Genomic DNA, 21413 nt, shown 5'->3' with positions numbered 1-21413 from the left:
AAAAAAGAAAAAGAGGTTGTCCAACATGCAGCAGTTTGCTCTCAAACTTGACACATAAAAGACGTAAACCAAGACGAGCCTTCCACCACGCAAGGTGCAGGGTAGGGCATAATGTATGCAACCTTACCCCTACTTATGCAAAAGAGGCTGTTTCTAGACTCGAACCCGTGATCACTTGGTCACAATAGAGCAACTTTACCGTTGCACCAAGGCCTGCCTGCCCTCTTCAAACTTGACACATGGTGTGAGAAAGTTGGGTCCCACCTAATAGAGGTTGATACTTGATGCGGCGTAGGGTGCGGAGATCGGAGATCAGTGATCACTCATCAGTGTTCTCTTTCCATAGTCCACTCATTCACTTCTTTCCTTATTTCTAATTTTTTTATCCTCAGGGGAAAATAACCCTAACAAACGGACGTCTCTTCAAGGAGCCATGGCTCTCCAAGTCTTCCAACTACCGCCTGATTCCCTATACCGCCAGATTTCGATTTCAAATCCTTCACTTTCTGTACATATTTCCTTTTGTGTTGAAGAACAAGAACCCTAGCAATCCACCAAAACAAAATCAGTTTTCCATTCAACAGCACTTGCAGGCTATGAGCAGACGAGGCTCAATGATAGCCTTCTCCCAATTAATAACCTATATGGCTTCCCTTAAATCTAATTGTGCTTACCCACCAAAGTCTTTGACGATCTCACGTTTTTACATTTTCAAGAATTCTTTCCGCGTAGATTTCCGCAGCAGCAGCAGGTGCATCAGTAGCTTTCCACAAGATGATCTTGAGGGATTAAACGATTCTTATTTTTTGGCCCCAGATGATGCAGCTTGTTCAGTTCAAGAGAACAACAGAAAAAAACAGCCCGTTTCACCTCAAGATTTCGCCTTTTTGCAGGATGCAGTTCATAGCTCGTCGAGTAAGAGTTTTGATTCGGGTAAGTTCTCTGATGAAGCCATACTGATATCAGATGCAATTAGAGATAATGAAGACGATTTTGGTGACAAAACTCAGAAATTTCTTAGGCAATTCAGGGAAAAATTAAATGATTCTCTGGTAATTGAGGTGTTGAAACTTGTACCAAGTCCTGAATTGGGTGTCAAGTTCTTCATTTGGGCTGGTCGACAAATTGGGTATAGCCATACAGTTGGAGTTTATCATGCTCTGCTTGATAGATTGGGTTTTGATAAGAACAGTAGAGTCCCGGAACATTTTCTTAGAAAAATTAGAGAAGATGACAAAGAAATTCTTGGTAATTTGCTTAATGTTTTGATCCGAAAGTGTTGCAGAAATGGGTTTTGGAATGCAGCACTTGAGGAGCTCGGGAGGCTAAAGGATTTCGGATATAAACCTTCAAAATCAACATATAATGCCTTAATTCTGCTTCTCCTCAAGGCTGACCGATTGGATACAGCCTATCTTGTCCATAGGGAGATGTCTGACTCGGGTTTTAATATGGATCGGTTCACCATGGGTTTTTTTGTTCAGTCCCTCTGCAAGGCTGGAAGGTGGAGAGACGCTCTCAGGATCATTGAAGAGGAAGAATTCGTTCCTGATACTGTGATTTACAATAAAATGATAAGTGGGTTGTGTGAGGCTTCTCTTTTTGAGGAAGCTATGGATTTTTTGCATCGCATGAGGACCAATTCTTGTGTCCCTAATGTCGAAACATTTGAAACGTTGCTTACTGGATGTTTGAGGAAAAGACAGTTGGGTAGGTGTAAGAGAATTCTTAGCATGATGATCACAGAAGGCTGTTATCCAACTCGTTCAATATTTAAATATCTTGTTGATGCTTATTGCAGAACAGGAGACTACATCTATGCCTATAAGTTACTCAAGAAGATGGTGGATTGTGGTTACTTTCCAGGTTATGTGGTATACAATATCTTGATTGGAGGTATTTGTGGAAAGGAGGAATTACCCAGTTCTGATATATTGGAGCTTGCTGAAAAAGCTTACTGTGAAATGCTTGATGCAGGTTTTGTGTTGAATAAGGTAAATGTAGGGCATTTTTCTCGTTGTCTTTGTGGGGTTGGAAAATTTGAAAAGGCTTTTTCAGTTATTCGTGAAATGATGACCAAGGGATTCATACCTGACATTAGTACTTACTCCAAAGTGATTGGTTTTCTCTGTCAGGCCTCCAAAGTTGAGAAGGCTATCCTTTTATTTGAAGAAATGAGAAAAAATGGTATTGTCCCTGATGTCTTTACTTACACTATTCTAATCGATAGTTTTTGTAAAGCTGATCTCATTGAACCGGCTCGCAACTTATTTGATGAAATGGTAAGAGATGGTTGTGCTCCTAATGTGGTGACATATACTTCTCTTATACATGCATATCTTAAAGTAAGGAAAGTATCTAACGCGAACGACCTTTTTGAGAGGATGCTATCAGAGGGTTGTATTCCAAACATTGTTACATACACAGCTTTGATTGATGGTCACTGCAAGGCTGGGCACGTTGAGAGGGCTTGCCAAATTTATGGAAGAATGAGGGGTAATTCTGATATTCCAGATGTAGATATGTACTTTAGAAGTGATGGTAGCAATCTCATTAAACCAAATGTTGTCACTTATGGAGCTTTGGTTGATGGTCTATGCAAGGCCCACAAAGTGGGCGAGGCTCTTGACTTACTAGAAGCAATGTCAAAGTCAGGTTGTGAGCCTAATCAAATTGTATATGATGCTCTTATTGATGGCTTTTGCAAGGTTGGGAAGCTAGATGAAGCACAAGAGATCTTTACAAAGATGTCAGAAAATGGGTATAGTCCAAATGTTTACACTTATAGCTCTCTAATTGATAGGTTATTTAAGGATAAACGATTAGATCTTGCCTTGAAGGTCTTATCTAAGATGCTAGAAAATGACTGCCCTCCAAATGTGGTTACCTACACTGAAATGATTGATGGTCTTTGTAAAGTTGGGAAGACTGACGAGGCTTATAAGCTTCTGGTGATGATGGAAGAGAAGGGATGTTGTCCCAATGTTGTGAGTTATACTGCAATGATAGATGGCTTTGGCAAAGTGGGTGAAGTTAACATGTGCCTTGAAGTCTTGAGAAAGATGGATGCTAAGGGTTGTGCTCCAAATTTTGTCACATATGGTGTGTTGATAAAACATTGTTGTGTGGCAGGCCTTTTGGATGAAGCTCACAAACTTCTAGAGGAGATGAAACAAACCTATTGGCCAAGATATGTAACAGGCTATCGCAAAGTCATTGAAGGTTTCAGCAGAGAATTTATAGCTTCACTTGGCCTCCTAAATGAGATTACAGAGAGCAATACAATGCCAATTGCTCCAACTTACAGAATTTTGATTGATTGCTTTTGTAAGGCCGGGAGATTAGAGGTAGCATTGGAGTTATATGAAGAGATGTTGACATCTTCAGTATTTTCATGTGCTGACAGGACTACTTATTCTTCTTTGATAGAAAGCCTCTCCCTTGCATTGAAGGTTGAGAAAGCTTTTGAATTGTATGCAGATATGACAGGGAGGGGTCACATTCCAGATCTAAGTGTCTTCTTTTACCTTATTAAAGGTCTCATTAAGATAAACAAGTGGGATGAAGCACTTCAACTTTCGGATAGCATATGTCACATGGTATGTTCCTCTCTCTCTCTCTCTCTCTCTCCCGTTTCTGTATTACTTTTATATTTAAATTCTATTTCATGCTTTTTTTCCCCTTTAGTTTTAATGATGTTTTGTCTTATGAATTCTATATAATCTAATAATCCTTTGTATAACCTATTTAGAAGTATACCATTTATTAATTTTTCAAATTTCGCATGAAATGTAATTATTTGTATCTTTCTCAAACTTTGACCTTGAATGATTTCCATGATTTTCAAACAATGGTCCAAAATATGGGCCCTCATGCTACATTTTCTTGAAGGGAAAGGTTCTTTTCTGTTCATATGAGTAAATTATTCTAGACTTTCCCTCTGGCTTGCTTTGCTGACATGCATTAAACTACTCATAATTACACATATTGCAAGTATGTATTGTGCTTATTTTGACTTATCAGATTTGTTAATTGCTATATGGTATAATAGGTCTCATACAAAGAAGCAAGAGCACCAAAACTATTCGTTCATAATCTAATTATCAAACAGTCCAAAAGTTAGGGCTCTTTTGCTAGAGCAGGAACTTGAATGTTCTATACTGAAGAAATTGAAATATATTTCCAAAAAAAAAAAAAATACTATAACCCTGTCAAGTTACGACAAATTCTATAAGATGACTATCATGCATGCAACTTTGTAGGGCTGAATGTTGGGCAATAATAATAACCAACACAGTCATGTGGAGAGTGTAGCTGAAATGATGATGCCGAGGGTCAGAAAGTGGCAAGACTAGAAACTAGGAATAATAAATGGTTGCAGTTTAAGGAAACTTGGGAGTACTATCAGTATTTGCAAAGCTGGGATGAAGTCACTTGAGATGGTTTGCTCATGTACTAGAAAGACCACTGGATTCTCCAGTAGTAGTGATATGCTGCAAAATATAGGTGTTAGAAGGCCTCTGGCTGCCTGCTCGGGGTGGGGGTGGGGGAGAGTAAAGATGACGTGGGTTGAGTTGCTGCTATACATATTAGTACATTAACAGCAGAATGGCCTTTAATGGAGCAAAATGGAAGAATAGGGTCATGTAGTGGATCCCGAATAGTTGAGACAACTCTTAGTTTAGTGTCCCTGTGTTTGCCTTTTTCGAGGTTTCCATGTTTGGCCCTTCATTGCTTCTCACTGTTCAGAACCCATGGGTTGCACTCGAAGTTCATAAAACAGAGGTCCTTTGTTTTGTCTTCTTTTCTTTTATGTTTGTGTGTGTGTTGGTGCCGGGGGTGGGGTTGGTGGTGTTTAGAAAAGCAGGTTAATTGTCACCTACTAGCAGATGAATACAGGTTTTGGAACCTAGGCAAATTGGATTTCGAACAGGTTTTGATCTAAACAATATTAACTTTCAACAAAGTCATCATGTGCTTAAAGGCAATCTTCATATGCTTAAAGGGATTTTGAGCAATTAAATTTATGAGAACTTCAGGAGCACTTGGTTTATTCGAGGCTTTTGAAAATAATGCATGCCCGGTTTAAATTTGTGCCAGAATGTAATATAGGTTTGGGTTGGGCCTTAATTTTTGGTTTATTGATGGAAAGGACCTCTTTTATATACCTATATTTGGGGTTTTAATTCTGAATACGAAATTAATATTTTAGTTAATAGTTAGTATTAGTAGTGGGGTCCATTACCTATAGGTACGAAGTCATCTTGTTTTACAATTATATTAGATAGAGGTCTATCATTAAGGCCTATCTTAGTCGTAGGATAAGTTTAGAAGTCTTTATTTCCTTTATCATTAAGTCATATAATCAATAAGGAAACTCCATTTTTGCTCACTCAAGAGGGAGATTTCTTTCTTAATTTTGGTTTCCTTTTTAAAGTTACTTTCCTTAATTGAGTAGGTTGTTAGGTCTAAGTAGGAGCTTTCCTTTAGCTTGCGTATGGAAGGAATCCGATTTGTTTCTATTTTTATTTTAGTACTTTATTTAAAATACATGTGAGAGGCAAGACCTCACACACGATTTGATTAATGAAATAGTAGTTGGTTAGTTTTTGAGTTGTGATTGTTGTCTCTCTCCTCTCTTCCCCCTCCAAACGATTTGGATTCTCTCTTCCACCTTTCCAATAATCGATCTGCATCAGAAACTGTTAAGAATAGCAGGTTAGTTGTTCATCTGCTAGCAGGTAAGACAGGTTCTGAACCTAGGAAAATTGGAATTCGAATAGATTTTGATCCAAACAATAAAAACTTTCGACAAAATAATCATTGTGCTTAAAGGCAGTTTGAGCAATTAGGTTTCATACATTTTATTTGTCTTTGAACATTCAATCAGTATGAGTACTTGAGCAGCACTTGGTTATTCAGGGCTTCCAAGAAAAAGAATATCAAACAAGGAAAAGTTCAGATAGTGTCTTGATCCTTAATTCTCTTTTTCTCTCTACCCTCCCTTTTCCTGCTGTAATCTGCATATTCTCCTTTTATTTTGTTGCATATTTTATATTTCTTCTTGGGCCAAATTTTGGTGTCACAATTGTTGTGATTTTTCCCAACATAACATGATAGTTCTTTTCTCTTACTAATTCAATGAAACTTAAATAATAGGGGTAAAAGAGTCATTCAGCTCAGAATCCTCTCTCTGTCTGTCATGCCTTGCAAAGTCGTAGACGCTTCAGAGGTGGCAACCAAGGCACATGACTCTGGTGATGGTAGCAGCGACAGCATCCTACAAAGGCTCCCTATCTCCCTCCCTCTTTTCCTCTCCATTTCTACTTTTTCTTCTTCAATCTCCCTCCTCTCTTTGGACAATTTCTCCACATCCCACATTCTCTGCAATTCTTATGAAAGAATTGATGATGTTCTAGATTAATTGTTCTGGTGATTCTCTTGGAGAAAAGTGATGCTTTCTCACTCTGGAAATGAGTGATTGAGATGAAAAGGCGTTGAAAATGGATGGTCCAGATCCGTGTGTGATATCCCGGAAAATCACAAGAGTTTTGGACACTAATACCAACCCTTCATATTTTTCTTAAGTTTATATCTTTCCAATACAATTATAACATAAAATTTTGGTAGTGTTGAAACAATTTTAGATTTAATCACTTTTCCTTTTTCTATAAATATTGTGAATTTTGTTCTACTTTCAGGCTCAATGAATTACAGCTGAGGTGTTTGAGGAACCTAGAATTTCTCCCCTCTGGTGGTTCTAAATTATTCTACCTCTGATTTCATCTACTTGAATTAATTAACCATCACTGAATTTGAGAACTGTGCTTTTCCCCTGCCTAACATAGCATAATATCCAATTTGTTTAATTTGACATCTCTAATTAAAGAAGACTTCTCATCGTTAGTGATCTCTATTTGGAGCAGGACATCTATTGGCATCCTAGGGAAGGGACTATTAACCAGAGCTAGTTAATTTATTTGCATCTAGTTCCTTACCTATGACCATCAGAGGAGCTACATGAGAAATGAATGTGGTGGTCCTAGATTGGTACCTGCCGTTGAGATAGGCAGCTTTTATCCAGTGAAGAAACATGAAGTTGCAAAGTGGTCCTCCAGCTGGCTCATTCTTTTTCAACCACATTTTAAGAAGATATTGAAATGATGTGGCATCTAGTGTTATTTTTCAGCCAGCAGAAGTAAAGCTCTGTCCTGGGGATCGCTGCAACCACTAAATCTGATGTGCAGGTATATTAGTTTCTAACTATTAAACAGGGAAAGTGTGTAACTGAGTCCAGCCATGCATACCTTATATTTTCTACTTTGTTCAGTGCAGCTCAACATTAGCATGCTAGAACTTATCTTTGCTAGAAGAGGGTGCTGCTGGAACTGATTTCTTCCGTGCTCCTTACTTCTTGTGGGAAGGTACTTTGATTTTCCTGTTTTATTTTATTTTTCATTTCCTTCCAATGCAGGTTTTAGTATTGTTGTAAATAAAGGAAGAGATATAGTTTTTTGACTTTATAATAAAGCAGAGTAGATTGAGAACTAAAGCTAAAACTGACGTGTTCCACTAACCTGTTAGGACAGAATTGGGAAACTAAACCATGGACAGAATCATAGTGACTAAATACTTGGTAGAAACAGAACCTGAATTAAGGATAATCGGAGAATCAGAATTTCAGCCCAATCCAACGGATGGATTTGCTGGAACTGCAATTAAATCTGGGACCAGAGTAGGGCTGTTCTTGCTAATGGCAGGGTCTGAAATTGAGAACAGATTCTGGACAGAATTGGGTTAGTCCAAGACAATATTAATAGCAGTAAGATTAAATGAACTGAGTCAAGTTTCAAACCAGAAACTAGAGTTTCAGAAGGTCTGAGAAAACACCCATGCAGGACCTCAAATGCTTGCTGGAACTTGAGAGGATGAAGGAAGAAGGAAAGGAAGTATATGCCTTTGGAATCACCACTAAAGCCTGCAGGATTGGAATCACCAAAAAACCCTACCTTGGAATCACCACCAAGGGCTGGAGCTGCATCACCACAGTTCAAAGACATCCTCACCACTAACCAACAGAGGAAAAAACCCAATTTCTCAATAACTCAATTCGTTTGAGTCTGTGCCTTGTTTGCTTTATTTATAATGTGTTGTATGACAAAATAACTAACTCTAAATAATACTAACTCTTCCCGAAAGAAGATCTGATTTCTATTACACAAGTAAAACCAAAATAGCAACTCCCAGATTGCTATTGACTTAGAACCTAAATCTATTACAATATAGATACTAGAATAAAGGAACTGTCAGAAAATAGAAACTCAAGTAATAGTAGATCTAAGATTATTCCAGTCAGTAATCTTTTAGATGATGCAATCTTCTAGCTAATCTCCTCTCTGTGCAAATCTCAAGGGGCCCACTTCAATCAATCTTCTAGAATCACATCCACAAGTTAATGTAGTTCTAGATAGGGTAAAGCCCTACTAGAAGCCAATTAAACCAGGACCAATAACAAGGAACAAAGGGGCTGCTGGATCTGCAGTTTCAGTAGGACAGAATTGCAGTTTTAGGTCAAATCTAGGGCTTAGGTTAGGATAATGGAAGGGGGGCTTAGGGGGTATGGCACTATGGCTAGGCAGGTTTATAGGACTCTAATAATGTAGGTATTATAGAGTTTTAAGTGTTTTGAAAATTCTGTAAAACTGGGCAGCAAGATCTAGGGTTTAATGGAGTTAGGGTTTATGGGATTCAAACAAAAAATAAAGGGGATCAATTGGGGGAAAGGATTAGAGGGTTAGAAGAAGAAATTGGGTGTCAAACTTACTGGAGATTCCACTGGCAGCAGCTTGAACAGATGTGAAGGATAGAACCACCTTCGAATTGAAGAAGATCCTCCCAGCCGTCACAGCGTAAGGAGTCAACCGGATTCCACCAGTCCCTTTCCACTTTGATAGAACCACAAGGATGCACACTCAACAGAGCAACACTCAACAGAGCAGGGCAGCAGCTATGGCAGCAAACAAAGAGCTTTTCATTAATCAAATTCGTGTTCAAGGGTTTGCCCCCTTACAACCTTATATAAAAGACTCAAAAATAGACTTCTACTCTAAAAAGGAAAGGCCTAACCCAATCCCTAACCTATTAGGTAACTTAAACTGACTAGGAAACTAAAATAGACTCAAAATAGAGTCCTAATGACTTAAAAACAACTTAAATTACTTAAAATAAAGAAGATTCCCTACTAGCCAATAGGATATAAGAACCTCTTAGCCAATAGGATCACTTCACTTAAATTAGACCAACTGAACCAATTGGATGCGAACAATTTAAACTGGTTCAATTAAAAACATAAAAATAGACTAAATATTGGGCTAATCCCGTATGCAACCTATGTACCCCTCTTTTAGGCCCAGAAAAGTGGCCTATTACATAGAAAACCCATGGGATCAAAGGCCCAACATACATATAACCCAACCCTAAACTTATTTCTAAAGAAATAAGCCCATTTCGGTGACGAATCTGCATCACAAGTATTGGTCATGGGACTTACAAGAACCAGAACCAGAACCAGGTCTAGTTTGGGCCTGGTTTTTTTTCCTGCTACGCTGGTATTGTTTGAGCTCTCCATCAGAAATGTTTTGTCCATATCTCCCTATATTTATGTGATTGGTTTTCCATTGAACTATTTTCCTTGTTAAGAAAATGTTACTTCCATTTTGTCTGTGTTAATTAATGAGCAAATTGTTGCTAGTGGAAGAAGTGCTGTCATTGTTGTCAACACCCTCAATTGGTGCACACACTCATTTGGACACTCGCTTGGTCTTGGCAACCTATGGATGAAATGCTTGAAGCACGATGAGTTGATGATTGCAAGTTTCATGTTGGGGACAAGGAATACATTACGTTATATTTTGCATCAGTTCATAGTTATCAAGGCGACGCCTAGGCATCTAGGCTCCTTGGTTGCCTTGGTCCGTCTTGTTGGTGCCGGCTTGATTTTGGACCCTCTCCAACACCTTGGTCGCCTTGATAACTATGCATCAGGTTATCGAATCTTCAAGTGATAAACATTAGTCTTGTGGAAAATCTAGTTAGTTTTCATAAGTAACTAGAATCAGATCAATCCAATATCATAGTTGGAAGTTATGGCTTGACCATTAGATATGATTCGTGAGCTTCAGGAAGCTGCTTCTGCACATACATCAGATTCAAGCTTGTTTTTTGAATCTGTGCACTCAGTCTGGATTGGAGATGAAAATATGAAAGTTGTAGTCCTTCAAGTCAGCTTTAATTTGGCAAAAGAATCAAGTCAATTGGAGTTCAGGAGAGAGATATATGATGTTTTTAGCGAGCAGTGGTCGAGATACCGGCTTGTGTTCGGCCGACCTGAGGGTATCCAACTTGTGTTGGCAGAATGCCTTGTCCTCCTGTTGGTCTGACTGGAAGTGCCGGTTGATGTTGGTAGAATAGCTTGAGCTCGTGCCGGTGTGACCGGTAGCGATACTGGTCTGACCAACAATGGCCTGAAAATTGTGTTTGCGGGATTTTTAAGTGTCAATCGCTTGGGGGTCTTATAAATGACCTATGACTCTGAAAAATAAGTGTGGAGAGAGTTTTTGAGAAAAATAGAGGTGTGTGAAGTGGCATGAGCAGGTTGAGAACGTTCCCACTCAAGAGAAGAGAAAATAGGAAGATCTCCAAGAACAAAAGCCCCTAAAAGATTGCCTTCAAGCATACATTGATTGTGTACCATACAAAAAGGATTCTTCAAGATTTACAAGAGACTATCATGGGTAGTGAAGGTAAGAGAAGGACCAAAATAGATTTCAGAAAAAAAGTTGCTGTTCAAGGTACTGTTCACATGAACAGTGTTGTGGGCCCATAGGCCTTGCATAGAAAAGGAAGTCCAATGAAATATTAGAGATGCTGTGGGGCCCACTGAAGATGGAAAGAGAAGGGAGGTTTTATTGCTGATTTAGTTAGTTACTATTTACTTAAGTTTCTATTTTTGTTAGCCTTAATTTTATTTCAGTTTACTTGGTTAAGTCTTACTTAGTCAAGTCTTAGATTACTTGGTGTACAATCCTCAATATTCTCTTGTAAGAGACTTCTAGTAGTTTCCTTTTTTCATTACTTTCTCATTTGTATTTCAGCAACTCTATAAAATTGTATGAGCCATAGAGCTCTCCCAATGATTTAGATGAATGAAATTTGCTTTGCGCAATGAGAATGCTGTGAGTGACAGTTCCTGTGAGATAGGTACAGTGAGAGGCTGTGGGTGAGAGACCCTTCCCCCTTTTCCTATCCCTTCTCTATTTTTTGTTTTATTCTTTGTTTCTATTTTATTGCTACTGCAACCTTGTTCAGTGGAGCTGTTCGATACCTACAAAGACTGTGTCAGTACCTGCTGCTCACGAAGTTGAAGGGTTGTTATCAGCAAGCCAATATAAAGTGAAGACACTGTTGCCTATTCTGACCTGTGGGCCCCTCTCTGTGGTGTTCTATTGCAGCAGATCTTCATCCCTCTATAACTGCAGATCTGTCCATCAACCTAAGCCCAAGTATTGACAGTTTAATACCCTCCATATAGCCTTCCTATGATGGTAATTTCATGTTCATCCAATGGTTTGATGCTGCTACAATTGTGAGTTACTATTTTGGAGTTTACTGTCTATTTCTGAGATATCTTCACATACCAGCATCTAGCCAGCAACTTTGGCTGATATTTTGAAGGCTGCTTCAATCCCGTACTACCTACCTTCGACCCAAATATTATCTGTGCATCTGAGAAGTTTGAGTTACTAGTTTGGTGACTGTTCTTTGCTGGTCAATTTTCTCCCTTATATAGTCATTAGCTGTTGCTGGAATTGCTGCTGTAATCTAAAGGGCATACCCAGTGCAAGGGGCTCCCACCATTGTGGTGGGGAGGGTCATAATGTATGCAGCCTTACCCCTGCTTTCGCAGAGAGGCTGTTTCCAGACTCGAACCCGTGACCACTTGGTCACAATGGAGCAACCTTACCGTTGCACCAAGGCCCGCCCTCAGCTGCTGTAACCTACTGATATGGTTATATAACAATCCTACTGTGAGACCAATACTTGTTTGTCTAAATTGTAAACGGGTCTTACATAAGAAGGAAAAAGAAGAGAAAGAACAAACCTAGGGTTTGTGAGAAGCTTCAAAATCTCCAAGTGACGACTTGATTGAAGCTCCGGTGGCAAAGAAGAATTGAAGAGTGCGAGCCGCACAAGAGGGACACAACATTGGTTAGAGGTAACCTGTCTTATTTGTATTTCCACATATATATGTACTAGTGCACAGGTAATATGTTTGATGAAATGCCTAGACTAGTCTGAGCTTGTAATTGGTACATTCTCGTTGTCCATTTTATTATAATTTTAACTATCAAGTGAATGCTTGATAGAGGGGTTTTTTTTTGGGGGTAAACTTGATGGAGGGGTTGGTGCTCCTTGGTTGTGGGTGCTACCTAAATTGGGGGTTGGCGTTCTCGGAGTGGGTGCTTCCAAACTGAAGTGTATTGTGCATTATATCAGAGGTAGGATTTGGGTTATAGTCCAAACTACCATTTGCACCGTGGATGTAGGCATACCACCGAACTACGTAAGCCTTGTCTTTTGTGTGGTGTATGCTATTGTGGTTTGCATTGTCCTGTGATTGGGTGGATATTTGTGAAGTGCTATGTGGGATGGAATGAATATTTGTGAATATTGGTAGATCTGACCACATGGTTGTGAGTGCATGTGGTTGCGAGGTATGTACTTGTGAATAAATGATTGTGTCGTGGCTATGCTCTTGAGTGCTTGTAATGGCAACGAGTGAGTTGAGAGAACGACCGAGTTGCGATTGTTTTTGTATGCCACTGATTCACCATCTCTCAGTGGGGCCATTGTGTTCAACATTAATTTGATCTCTAGTACTCACAACAAAGCAAATAGCTATTCGGTGGACCACCTTTCATCTCACTGCCCTTTCACACAGTTGGTTTGGTAGTACTTCTCGGGTATTAATTATTGATACGATATGGGCCGATACGGTTGATACATATTCAGGTTGGCCATGTCGACACGATATATAAAAATTTATGTACAGAACTAATACAATACCGATACACTACCAATATGGCCCAATACAGCACTGATATAGACAAATACACTCGATACACAGGCTGTCAAAATAAAAAAATCCCACTTCTTAAAAGAATACTTCTTTATGCTCTGATTTTTTGGCCAAAACCTAAAGCCAGGATTTGGTATGATTTCTATTTCAATTTTGGATTGATTTCATGAAATAGTGAACAAAAAGATTTTTGGTCAAAAAATTGAAATTGTTTTGGTTGTACAATATGAAATATTTTAAGAATAAAAAAAATCCATTTGGTAGTTTAATTTCTAAGAATAGTTTCTTTATATTTCTTTGGGAAGGGTGGAGGTGGTGGCAGTGGCGGGGTAGTGGCAGTCGCGGTGATGGTGGTGGTGTGGTAGTGGTGGCAGTGGGGTAGTGGTGGTAGCAGTGGTGGCGGTGGCGGTGGGGTGGTGGTTGTGGCATGGTGGTGGTGAGACCATTTGGAGAAGAAAAAGGGTGATGTTTTATTTTAACATGAAATTACTACTTTGCCCATCAAATTAACCATGTGCTCATTAAAGAGCAAGAGTGAAATAAAATGAAATAGAGATTCTGAAATAGCTCCTCAGCTATTTCAGAATTTCTATTCCATTTGATTTCTATTTCACCGAAATAAGGTGCAAAAATCAAACCAAACAATTTCTGAAATAGAAATCACCTCCTGAAATTGAAATAGAAATCATACCAAATCAGGCCTAAGTAGATCCCATCTACACTCAGAAACAACATAGGAGTGATTAAACAAGCAAATATTTACATTAGAGCTCGTCAAAGTGGAGATTGAACATCAAAGGCACAGGTTAAAGTATGTTAAAAAAAGTGATATTATTAAATTTTTTTCTTGAATCTTGGTTTTTCTTGCTTGTTTTTGCCGATTATCATATCTAAATTCTAAACAGGAAAACTGACCTATATTTGAATCATCTTGAATGATTTGTGATTTATAATAAATATAATTATGTTTGTTGCTTAGTACTTATTATTAGTATTTACATATTACTTCAGGTTTATTTAATATGTTACTAGTAGAGTAGTAGTATGGTTAATATGTATATGTTTAATATATGTTGGGAGTGACTATAGAGGTTATGAAGGGGTCCATGGAGGTTTTGGTGTTGGGGAGAGGAATGAGGAAGGGACCTCAATCCTAGATTTTGCGGTAGCTTATGATCTTCCCATTGTGAACACCTTCTTTGAAAAACGAGAGGAACACTTAGTTACCTATAAAAGTGGGAACCATGCTAGCCAAATAGACTTCTTCCTTACGAGAAGGACAGATAAAACGGTGTGTAAGGGCTGTAAGTTTATCCCTGGGGAGAGCTTAACCACCCAACATAGACTGGTGGTCTTGGATATGTACCTTTGTGCACAGAAGAGTAGGAGGAAGGAACCTATGTTCCCTAAGATAAGGTGGTGGAGATTAAAGGGGGAGTTTCTAAGGACCTTTGCTGATATTGTGGCCAAATAAGGAAAGTGGAACTTTGAGGGAGACACCAATGTGATGTGGAACGAGACGATGACATGTATTAAGAGGGCGGCCAAAGATGTGCTAGGGGAAGCGAAGGGTAGTCGTCAGGCCCCTAGGGAGACTTGGTGGTGGAGTGATGAGGTTCAAGCAGCCATTAAGACCAAGAAAGAGTGTTTTAAAAATTGGCAAAGGACTAAAGAAGCAGAGGATAAAAAGAAATATAATGATGCAAGAAACGAAGCTAGGAAGATTGTGGGGTTGGCTAGGACGAAGAAATATGAGGATCTTTATACCAACCTAAACACTAAAGAAGGAGAAAAAGCTATTTATAAGATATCTAAGATGAGAGAAAGGAAGAGTAGAGATTTTGATCAGGTGAGGTGCATCAAGAGTGCTGATGGAAGAGTGTTGGTGAGAGATGAGGACATTGTGAAGAGATGGGATGAGTATATCTATGACCTACTATATGGAGATAGGTCGAGTAGGAATGACCCGGATGTTTACAGTTTTCAGCAAGACACCTCACATCATAGACACGTAAGAAAGATTAGTGTGGCAGAAATTAAAGAAGCCTCAAGAAAGATGAAAGCTGGCGAGACCCCAGGCCTAGACAAGATTCCAATAGAAGTGTGGAAAACCCTTGGAGGCTATGGGGTTTCTTGGTTAACCAGTTTATTTAACAGGATTTTGAACACAAGGAAGATGCCAGATGAATGGCGGAGAAGCATTGTAGTCCTGATCTACAAAAACAAAGGTGATATCCAAAGTTGCAACAACTATAAAAGCATTAAGCTTATGAGTCACACTATGAAACTATGAGAGAAGGTTATTGAAGCCCGTTTAAAAAGAGAGACTCATATTTCGGTGAACCAGTTTGGCTTTATGGCAGGTAGATCCACGACAGAAGCTATCTATTTATTGAGGAGGTTCATGGAAAGATATAGAGAAAGCAAGAAGGATCTTCATATGGTCTTTATTGACTTGGAAAAAGCGTATGACCGAGTCCCTAGAGATTTAATTCAGCGTGTCCTAGTGAGGAGAGGAGTTTCTAGCAATTATGTGGAAGTTATTAAAGATATGTATGAGGGCGTGGTGACTAGTGTGAGATTTGTGGGAGGTCAGGAAAAGGAATTCACAATTACGATTGAGTTACACCAGGGATCAGCCTTAGGCCCTTATATTTTTGCCTTCATCATGGACGATCTAACAAAGAACATTCAAGATGAGATCCCGTGGTGTATGCTCTTCGCTGATGATATCGTTTTGGTGGATGAGACAAAAGAAGGGATTAACTCTAACTCTCTAAGTTAGAGCTTTGGAGGTCAACCTTGGAAACAAGAGGCTTTAAGATTAGTAGAACAAAGACGGAGTACATGATGTGTAATTTTAGTCACACTGTGATCAATACTAATATAGTTCGAATTGAGGATAGAGAGATACCACAAAGTGACTATTTTAGATATTTGGGGTCAATCATAAGTAAAGAAGGTGGCATAGAGGATGATGTTTCACAGATAATTAAAATGGGATGGATGAAGTGGAGAGGTGCGTCTGGAGTGTGCAGTGTGACTGACGTATTCCTTTAAAACTCATAGTTATCAAGGCGGCAAGGAGACTACGGCGTCTGAGGGCCTTCCTAAGCGCCTTGGTGATAGGGCGGCCACAAGGCATTCTAGTATTCTTTTTTTTATACAACCATTTTATTTGGCACAAATAGCATATTAAAAATTATATACTACTTTGCTAAATAAATATTAATGAGTCAAACCAATGCAAGATATTCATCAAAAAAACAAATTAACAAACGAAGTTCATCATATTATCATAAAAATATAGCATATAAATATGGAACAACATTATAAATTATTAAATATAAAGAATAAAGGGTTGCTGAATTATTATACTTACCTCTATGAGGCCAAAATGAGTGCCTAGGCAGTAGGCCCTAAGGTAGGAATAGCATCATAAGAATTGCTGGTGGGGATGGAGAAGCCACACTATCATATCATGATTTCGACAAAATAACAAAATGATGTCTATGATATATATTCACAGGTCCACATTGTCTCAGGATGAGGATATATCATTCAATTTATTATAGGCAAAAGAAATGAGGATGGAAAAATAAAAAAGAAAAGAACATAGTGCGTCACAGGGAAGGAGAAGGAAGAAAAAAAATTGTAAAGAAGGAGTAGGAGGATGAGAAGAAAGAGAAAAAAATCGATTATCAGTAGGCCTAGGCAGTAGGCCCTAAGGTAGGAATCGCTGGTGGGGGTGGAGGCTGGAGGAGCAGCAGCAGCATAAGAAAAAAAAAAAAAGAAAAATCGAGGGGACAATGGGACATGGAGGCGCAACAGCAGAATAAGAAAAATAGAAGAGTAGAAGGTTCCTTACCTTTCTGGAGACGTGGTAGCCGGAGGAAGCTTTGTTGGAATCAAAGCGGCTGGCAGGAGAAGACCAATGCCGGAATCGATGGAGACTTGGAGTTGTTCCTTCACCGCAGGTTTTTTCTCCCAAACCCAAATAACGAAGATGAAAAGTTGAGGGTTTCAGTTTTGGACTTTAGTTGAAAAAGAAGAAGAAAAAGTCTTTTTACCCTTGATAACATGTATCTCAGTGTAGATAATACATACACCAGCCAATGAAAAGTTAGTAAATAGAATAAAACAATAAAAATAAATAAATGGGGTTTTTATAGTATTGATCCAATGTATCTCAGTGTAGATACTCCATATATACTTTCCAATAATAAGTTAGGAAATAGAATAAAAAAGTAAATACATAAAATAAATTTAACAACAAAAAGCGACTGCCTTGGTGACCAAGGCGGTCGCCTTTCTTACATACCATAAGGCGCCCCACCGCCTTGCTCCCATATTTTCGCCTGGACGCCATGGCGACGCCTTGATAACTATGTTAAAACTTAAAGGAAAGTTCTATAGAATTTTGGTACGACCGACTATGATGTATGGGGCAGAATGCTTGGCAGTTAAGAAGTGTCATATTGATAAGCTTTGTGTAGCAGAGATGAGGATGCTAAGATGGATGTGTGGTAAAACCAGGAAGAATAAAGTACGGAATGAACGTATTAGAGCGGATGTGGGTGTCGCCCCGATCAGTGACAAGCTCCGAGAGAGTTGTTTAAGGTGGTTTGGTCATATTCAACGGAGGCCTAGGGATGCTGCAGTAAGGAGGAGTGATATGATCCCGATAAAAGGAGCTAAAAGAGCTAGGGGTAGGCCTAAAATGACCATAGGAGAAGTGGTGAGGAAGGATATAGCTTAGGTCTTGCACCTAGTATGACTTCGGATAGGGCCTATTGGAGGGCAAGGATCCAAGTTAAAAGACCCCATTTAGCTGAGATTCTCCTATCGTGTTGGGTGGGGCTTCTTTCCTCTTACTATCTTTCATCTTTCATATTGCTTCTTTCACTTGTCATTTTCCACTTTCCATTTTGCATCTACTGTCATATTGCATCTTTCCTCATTTTCCATTTCTTCTTTCATTTTGCATCCCTCGGTAGAACTCAATTTTCCATTCTTGTGTTTGGATCCATGTAGCCAACCCCATTAAGTTGGGATAAGGTTTAGTTTGTTGTTGTTGTTGTTACTTTCCCTAAGGGGGTTACTCAGTTGGCAAAGACCAACACGTCACAAAGAAGAGGTCATGAGTTCAACTCTCCTTGGGCCCCAACTATCAGAAAGAAAAAAAAGTGTATGTTACTTAATACTTAGAACATGTTTATACATAATATTGTTTGTTTGGTTTGGATCTTTAAAGGTTACCTTAAGCAAGTATCCTAATATGCAAATAGATTTTTCTTTTTCAGTTTTTTTTCGTAATTGATTCTTATTACTTATTAGTAGGTTTGATATTCATTTGCCAATGAAGATTTGAATCACATATATGCCGTGAAGATAGATATAACCTAACATTTATTGGATATCATTATTATTGTTTATTTATGGTGCACAATTCTTAAAACAATTGTTTTGCATATATGGGGTCCTGAAAGTTATAACGAAAATATCTGGGGTCAATCATAAGTAAAGAAGGTGACATAGAGGATGATGTTTCCTAGAAAATCAAGAAAATCAGTGGGGAGGTGCGTCAGGAGTTCTGTGTGACAGACGTATTCCTTTAAAGCTTAAAGGAAAGTTCTATAGAACTGTTGTATGACCGGCTATGATGTACGGAGCAAATTGTTGGGCAGTTAAGAAGTGTCATATTGAGAAGCTTTGTGTAGCAGAGGATGTTAAGATGGATGTGTGGAAAAACAAGGAGGGACAAAGTAAGGAATGAACGTATTAGAGCTGACTTGGGAATTGCCCCGATCAATGACAATCTCCGAAAGAGTCGTTTGAGGTGGTTTGGACATGTTCAACGGAGGCCTAGGCATGCCCCAGTAAGGAGTGATATGATCCTGATTGAAGAAGCTAAAAGAGCTAGGGGTAGGCCTAAAATGATCATAGGATAAGTGGTGAGGAAGGACATGCATAGTCTAGGTCTTGTTCCTAGTATGACTTCCGATAGAGCTTATTAGAGGGCAAGGATTCATGTAACAGAACCTATTTAGCTCAGATTATCCTGACTTGCGGGGCTGTGCCTGTTTCCTCTTACTTTCATCTCTCACCTTTTTTTTGTCCATCTTTCATTTGGCATTTACCATTTTTCATCTCTCATCTCACTCCCCACCCCTCCTTTCCCATCTGTTCATCCTTTTTAAACTTCAGTTTTCCCTACATTGTTTCGCATGGATCCATGTAGCCGACCCCATAAAGTTGGGATAAGGCTGGGTTTGTTGTTGTATATCATAAGAATATCCATGCGTATCAAAGCATATTTAGTGTCTCTTTGATACGTCTTCGAGGCGTCTCTTAAAACCAGCTTTCCGATACACTGCCTGATACCGATCCTTGATACCTTGCTTCTTGTGTCTTTTGGGGGTTAGTTGAACTACTGCTGGTAACCTATCCAAATCTCTTAAGGAGTTGATTGATCGATGCTCTTGCTCCCTATGTTTGGATCCTAATTTTGGGAGAGAATGGAATTACAATATTTTGAGAATTATTATGCTTCTTTAGACCATGTTGTGCCAAAAAAGGTGTCTCCTTTCTTTCTTTCTTGTTCTTCCTTTTTTTTGGCCCGGGGGGGGGGGGGGTTGGGTTTGGTTTGTTCTTATGAGTTCAAAGGCATTTTTGTTTTAACTTTCAGGACTCAATAAATAGCATTATACATCATGATTACTCCATATCTAGCATCCATGAAATGTTTTGGCTTTACTGAATAGTTTTATTGGGTCTTTCTTCCTTTCCTTGTTCCTTTTTCTCTTACATTACCTTATTTATCTCAACACACCCCCTCCCCCCAAAAAAAAAACAAGGAAAGAAAAATTAGGGATTACCATTAGCCTCAAGTCTGGCCTATTCTTTGGTTTGACACCCTGTAACGGTAGATCTTAAGACCTTAACAAGTTGTACACATCATCCTTGTCCTTGTTCATATTTCTGACCTCTTAACATGAAGTGTCATGTGGTGACTGGCCATTTTTTGGTTTTGTAGGCAAGAAAGGACTATGGTTTGTTTGTAGGACAAGCGTAAGATTACATCAGTTGCAGAGAAATGAGAGACTACTATGGAAGGTTTTACAGGCACATTCAAACTTCGATTATGGGAAGTTTTTGAACTAACTACTCCGGTCTAAGAGACTGGAACAGACTGGAACACTCAGTTGAATTTGTCTGAAAGACCTTTGTTGCTAATATAAGAGGGTAACTTGAACAGGGTATCCATTGGCATCGTAGTGAAGAAAATTTCAACAGAACATCCGCTTTGTGGCCATTTCAGCATTTTTCTGGTGAGCCTGAGATATGGTTATGGCACGTGGATTCCTAGTATGCTATCCACGAAGAATCAGGTATATTGATGTGCAACCAATGGTTTACATTTGTAGTTGAAAAGCTCAAATGTTAACATAAGAATGAGTTGGATTGCACAAGGACAGTCAATTTTTTGATTTTCCAGATCATAAATGAGGAAGATCAACTAACAATGGCATAAGCAATTGCAGTAGGGGCACCGGGGGATGCGGTAAAAATCTGTTGGGTCTTATTCCTTGTGTTTTATGGCAGTCCATTCTTTTCAGTTTCCATTCCACTTTTGACTCTCAATGTGTTTGTGAGAAAGTCTCTGTGAATGTGGAGAGAAATAAGAGGTAAAAGTTGGTGGGTGTCCAAGGTGTTAGTGGTGGTATGAATGTTTCTCTCTCTCTCTCTCTCTCATCCCTCTTCTGTGTGTGTTGGGACTTGGGAGTAGAAGGTAAGAGTTGGTGGTGTTATGGTTGTTAGTAACTTTGAATGAGCATTGCATAGGCTTGGGAGGGGAGATGGTGGTGCCCTTTGGGTGTTCATTTGTTTGCCCCAAACACCACCCCACGCTTTTGTCCTCTTTTTTCTTCCCCCACTCGCTTTATAGAACTCATGCTCTCTTTAATTGTACTCTTATACTTTGTAGATTTTGTACATGATATTCAAGGATAATGGAACCAAAAATAGCAGCATTTTACACGATTAGTATATTTGACCGATCATTTAATCTGTTGCTTTGCTTCTCCTTGATTCAAGTTACTGTGAAGATGTGGAATTTTGGTTTTTAAGATGATCAATCCCAAAGAAATTGATTTCCTTTTTGGGATAGTTAAGATGGTTAGTGGCTAGTTGCTAAGACTGTTGAGGCGAGCAATGTTTTAATTTCGGCAAGGGATCCCATTTGACACCTGTGAGAATTGAAAACATGTACCGA

General features: G+C 39.0%; 1 protein-coding gene across 2 annotated transcripts; it reads left to right on the top strand.

Annotated features, from left to right (window-relative positions):
• Positions 1-408: 408 nt before the first annotated feature.
• Positions 409-20651, top strand: LOC122660321 (pentatricopeptide repeat-containing protein At1g06710, mitochondrial). 2 transcript variants are annotated; one of them, XM_043855573.1, is made up of 4 exons: positions 409-3599; positions 6927-7247; positions 7336-7424; positions 20397-20651. In XM_043855573.1, the coding sequence occupies exons 1-2, from the start codon at positions 597-599 to the stop codon at positions 6969-6971; spliced, it is 3048 nt and encodes a 1015-aa protein (XP_043711508.1). In that variant the 5' UTR covers positions 409-596; the 3' UTR covers positions 6972-7247; positions 7336-7424; positions 20397-20651. The 2 variants fall into 2 exon arrangements, with proteins under 2 accessions (XP_043711508.1, XP_043711510.1); XM_043855575.1 differs by lacking the exon at positions 20397-20651 and adding an exon at positions 20175-20382.
• Positions 20652-21413: the final 762 nt, after the last annotated feature.

The sequence above is a fragment of the Telopea speciosissima genome, chromosome 4, assembly GCF_018873765.1.
Source record: "Telopea speciosissima isolate NSW1024214 ecotype Mountain lineage chromosome 4, Tspe_v1, whole genome shotgun sequence".
NCBI classification, from domain to species: domain Eukaryota; kingdom Viridiplantae; phylum Streptophyta; class Magnoliopsida; order Proteales; family Proteaceae; genus Telopea; species Telopea speciosissima.
The sequence above is the reverse complement of the archived record's forward strand: the minus strand, read 5'-3'. Positions and strand labels throughout refer to the sequence as shown.

Excerpts from the sequence above, each read along its gene's own strand:
- LOC122660321 (XM_043855573.1), top strand. The coding sequence starts at position 597 with ATGAGCAGACGAGGCTCAATGATAGCCTTCTCCCAATTAATAACCTAT. Across the intron at positions 3,600-6,926 it reads CGGATAGCATATGTCACATG|GACATCTATTGGCATCCTAG; the intron begins GTATGTTCCTCT and ends TATTTGGAGCAG.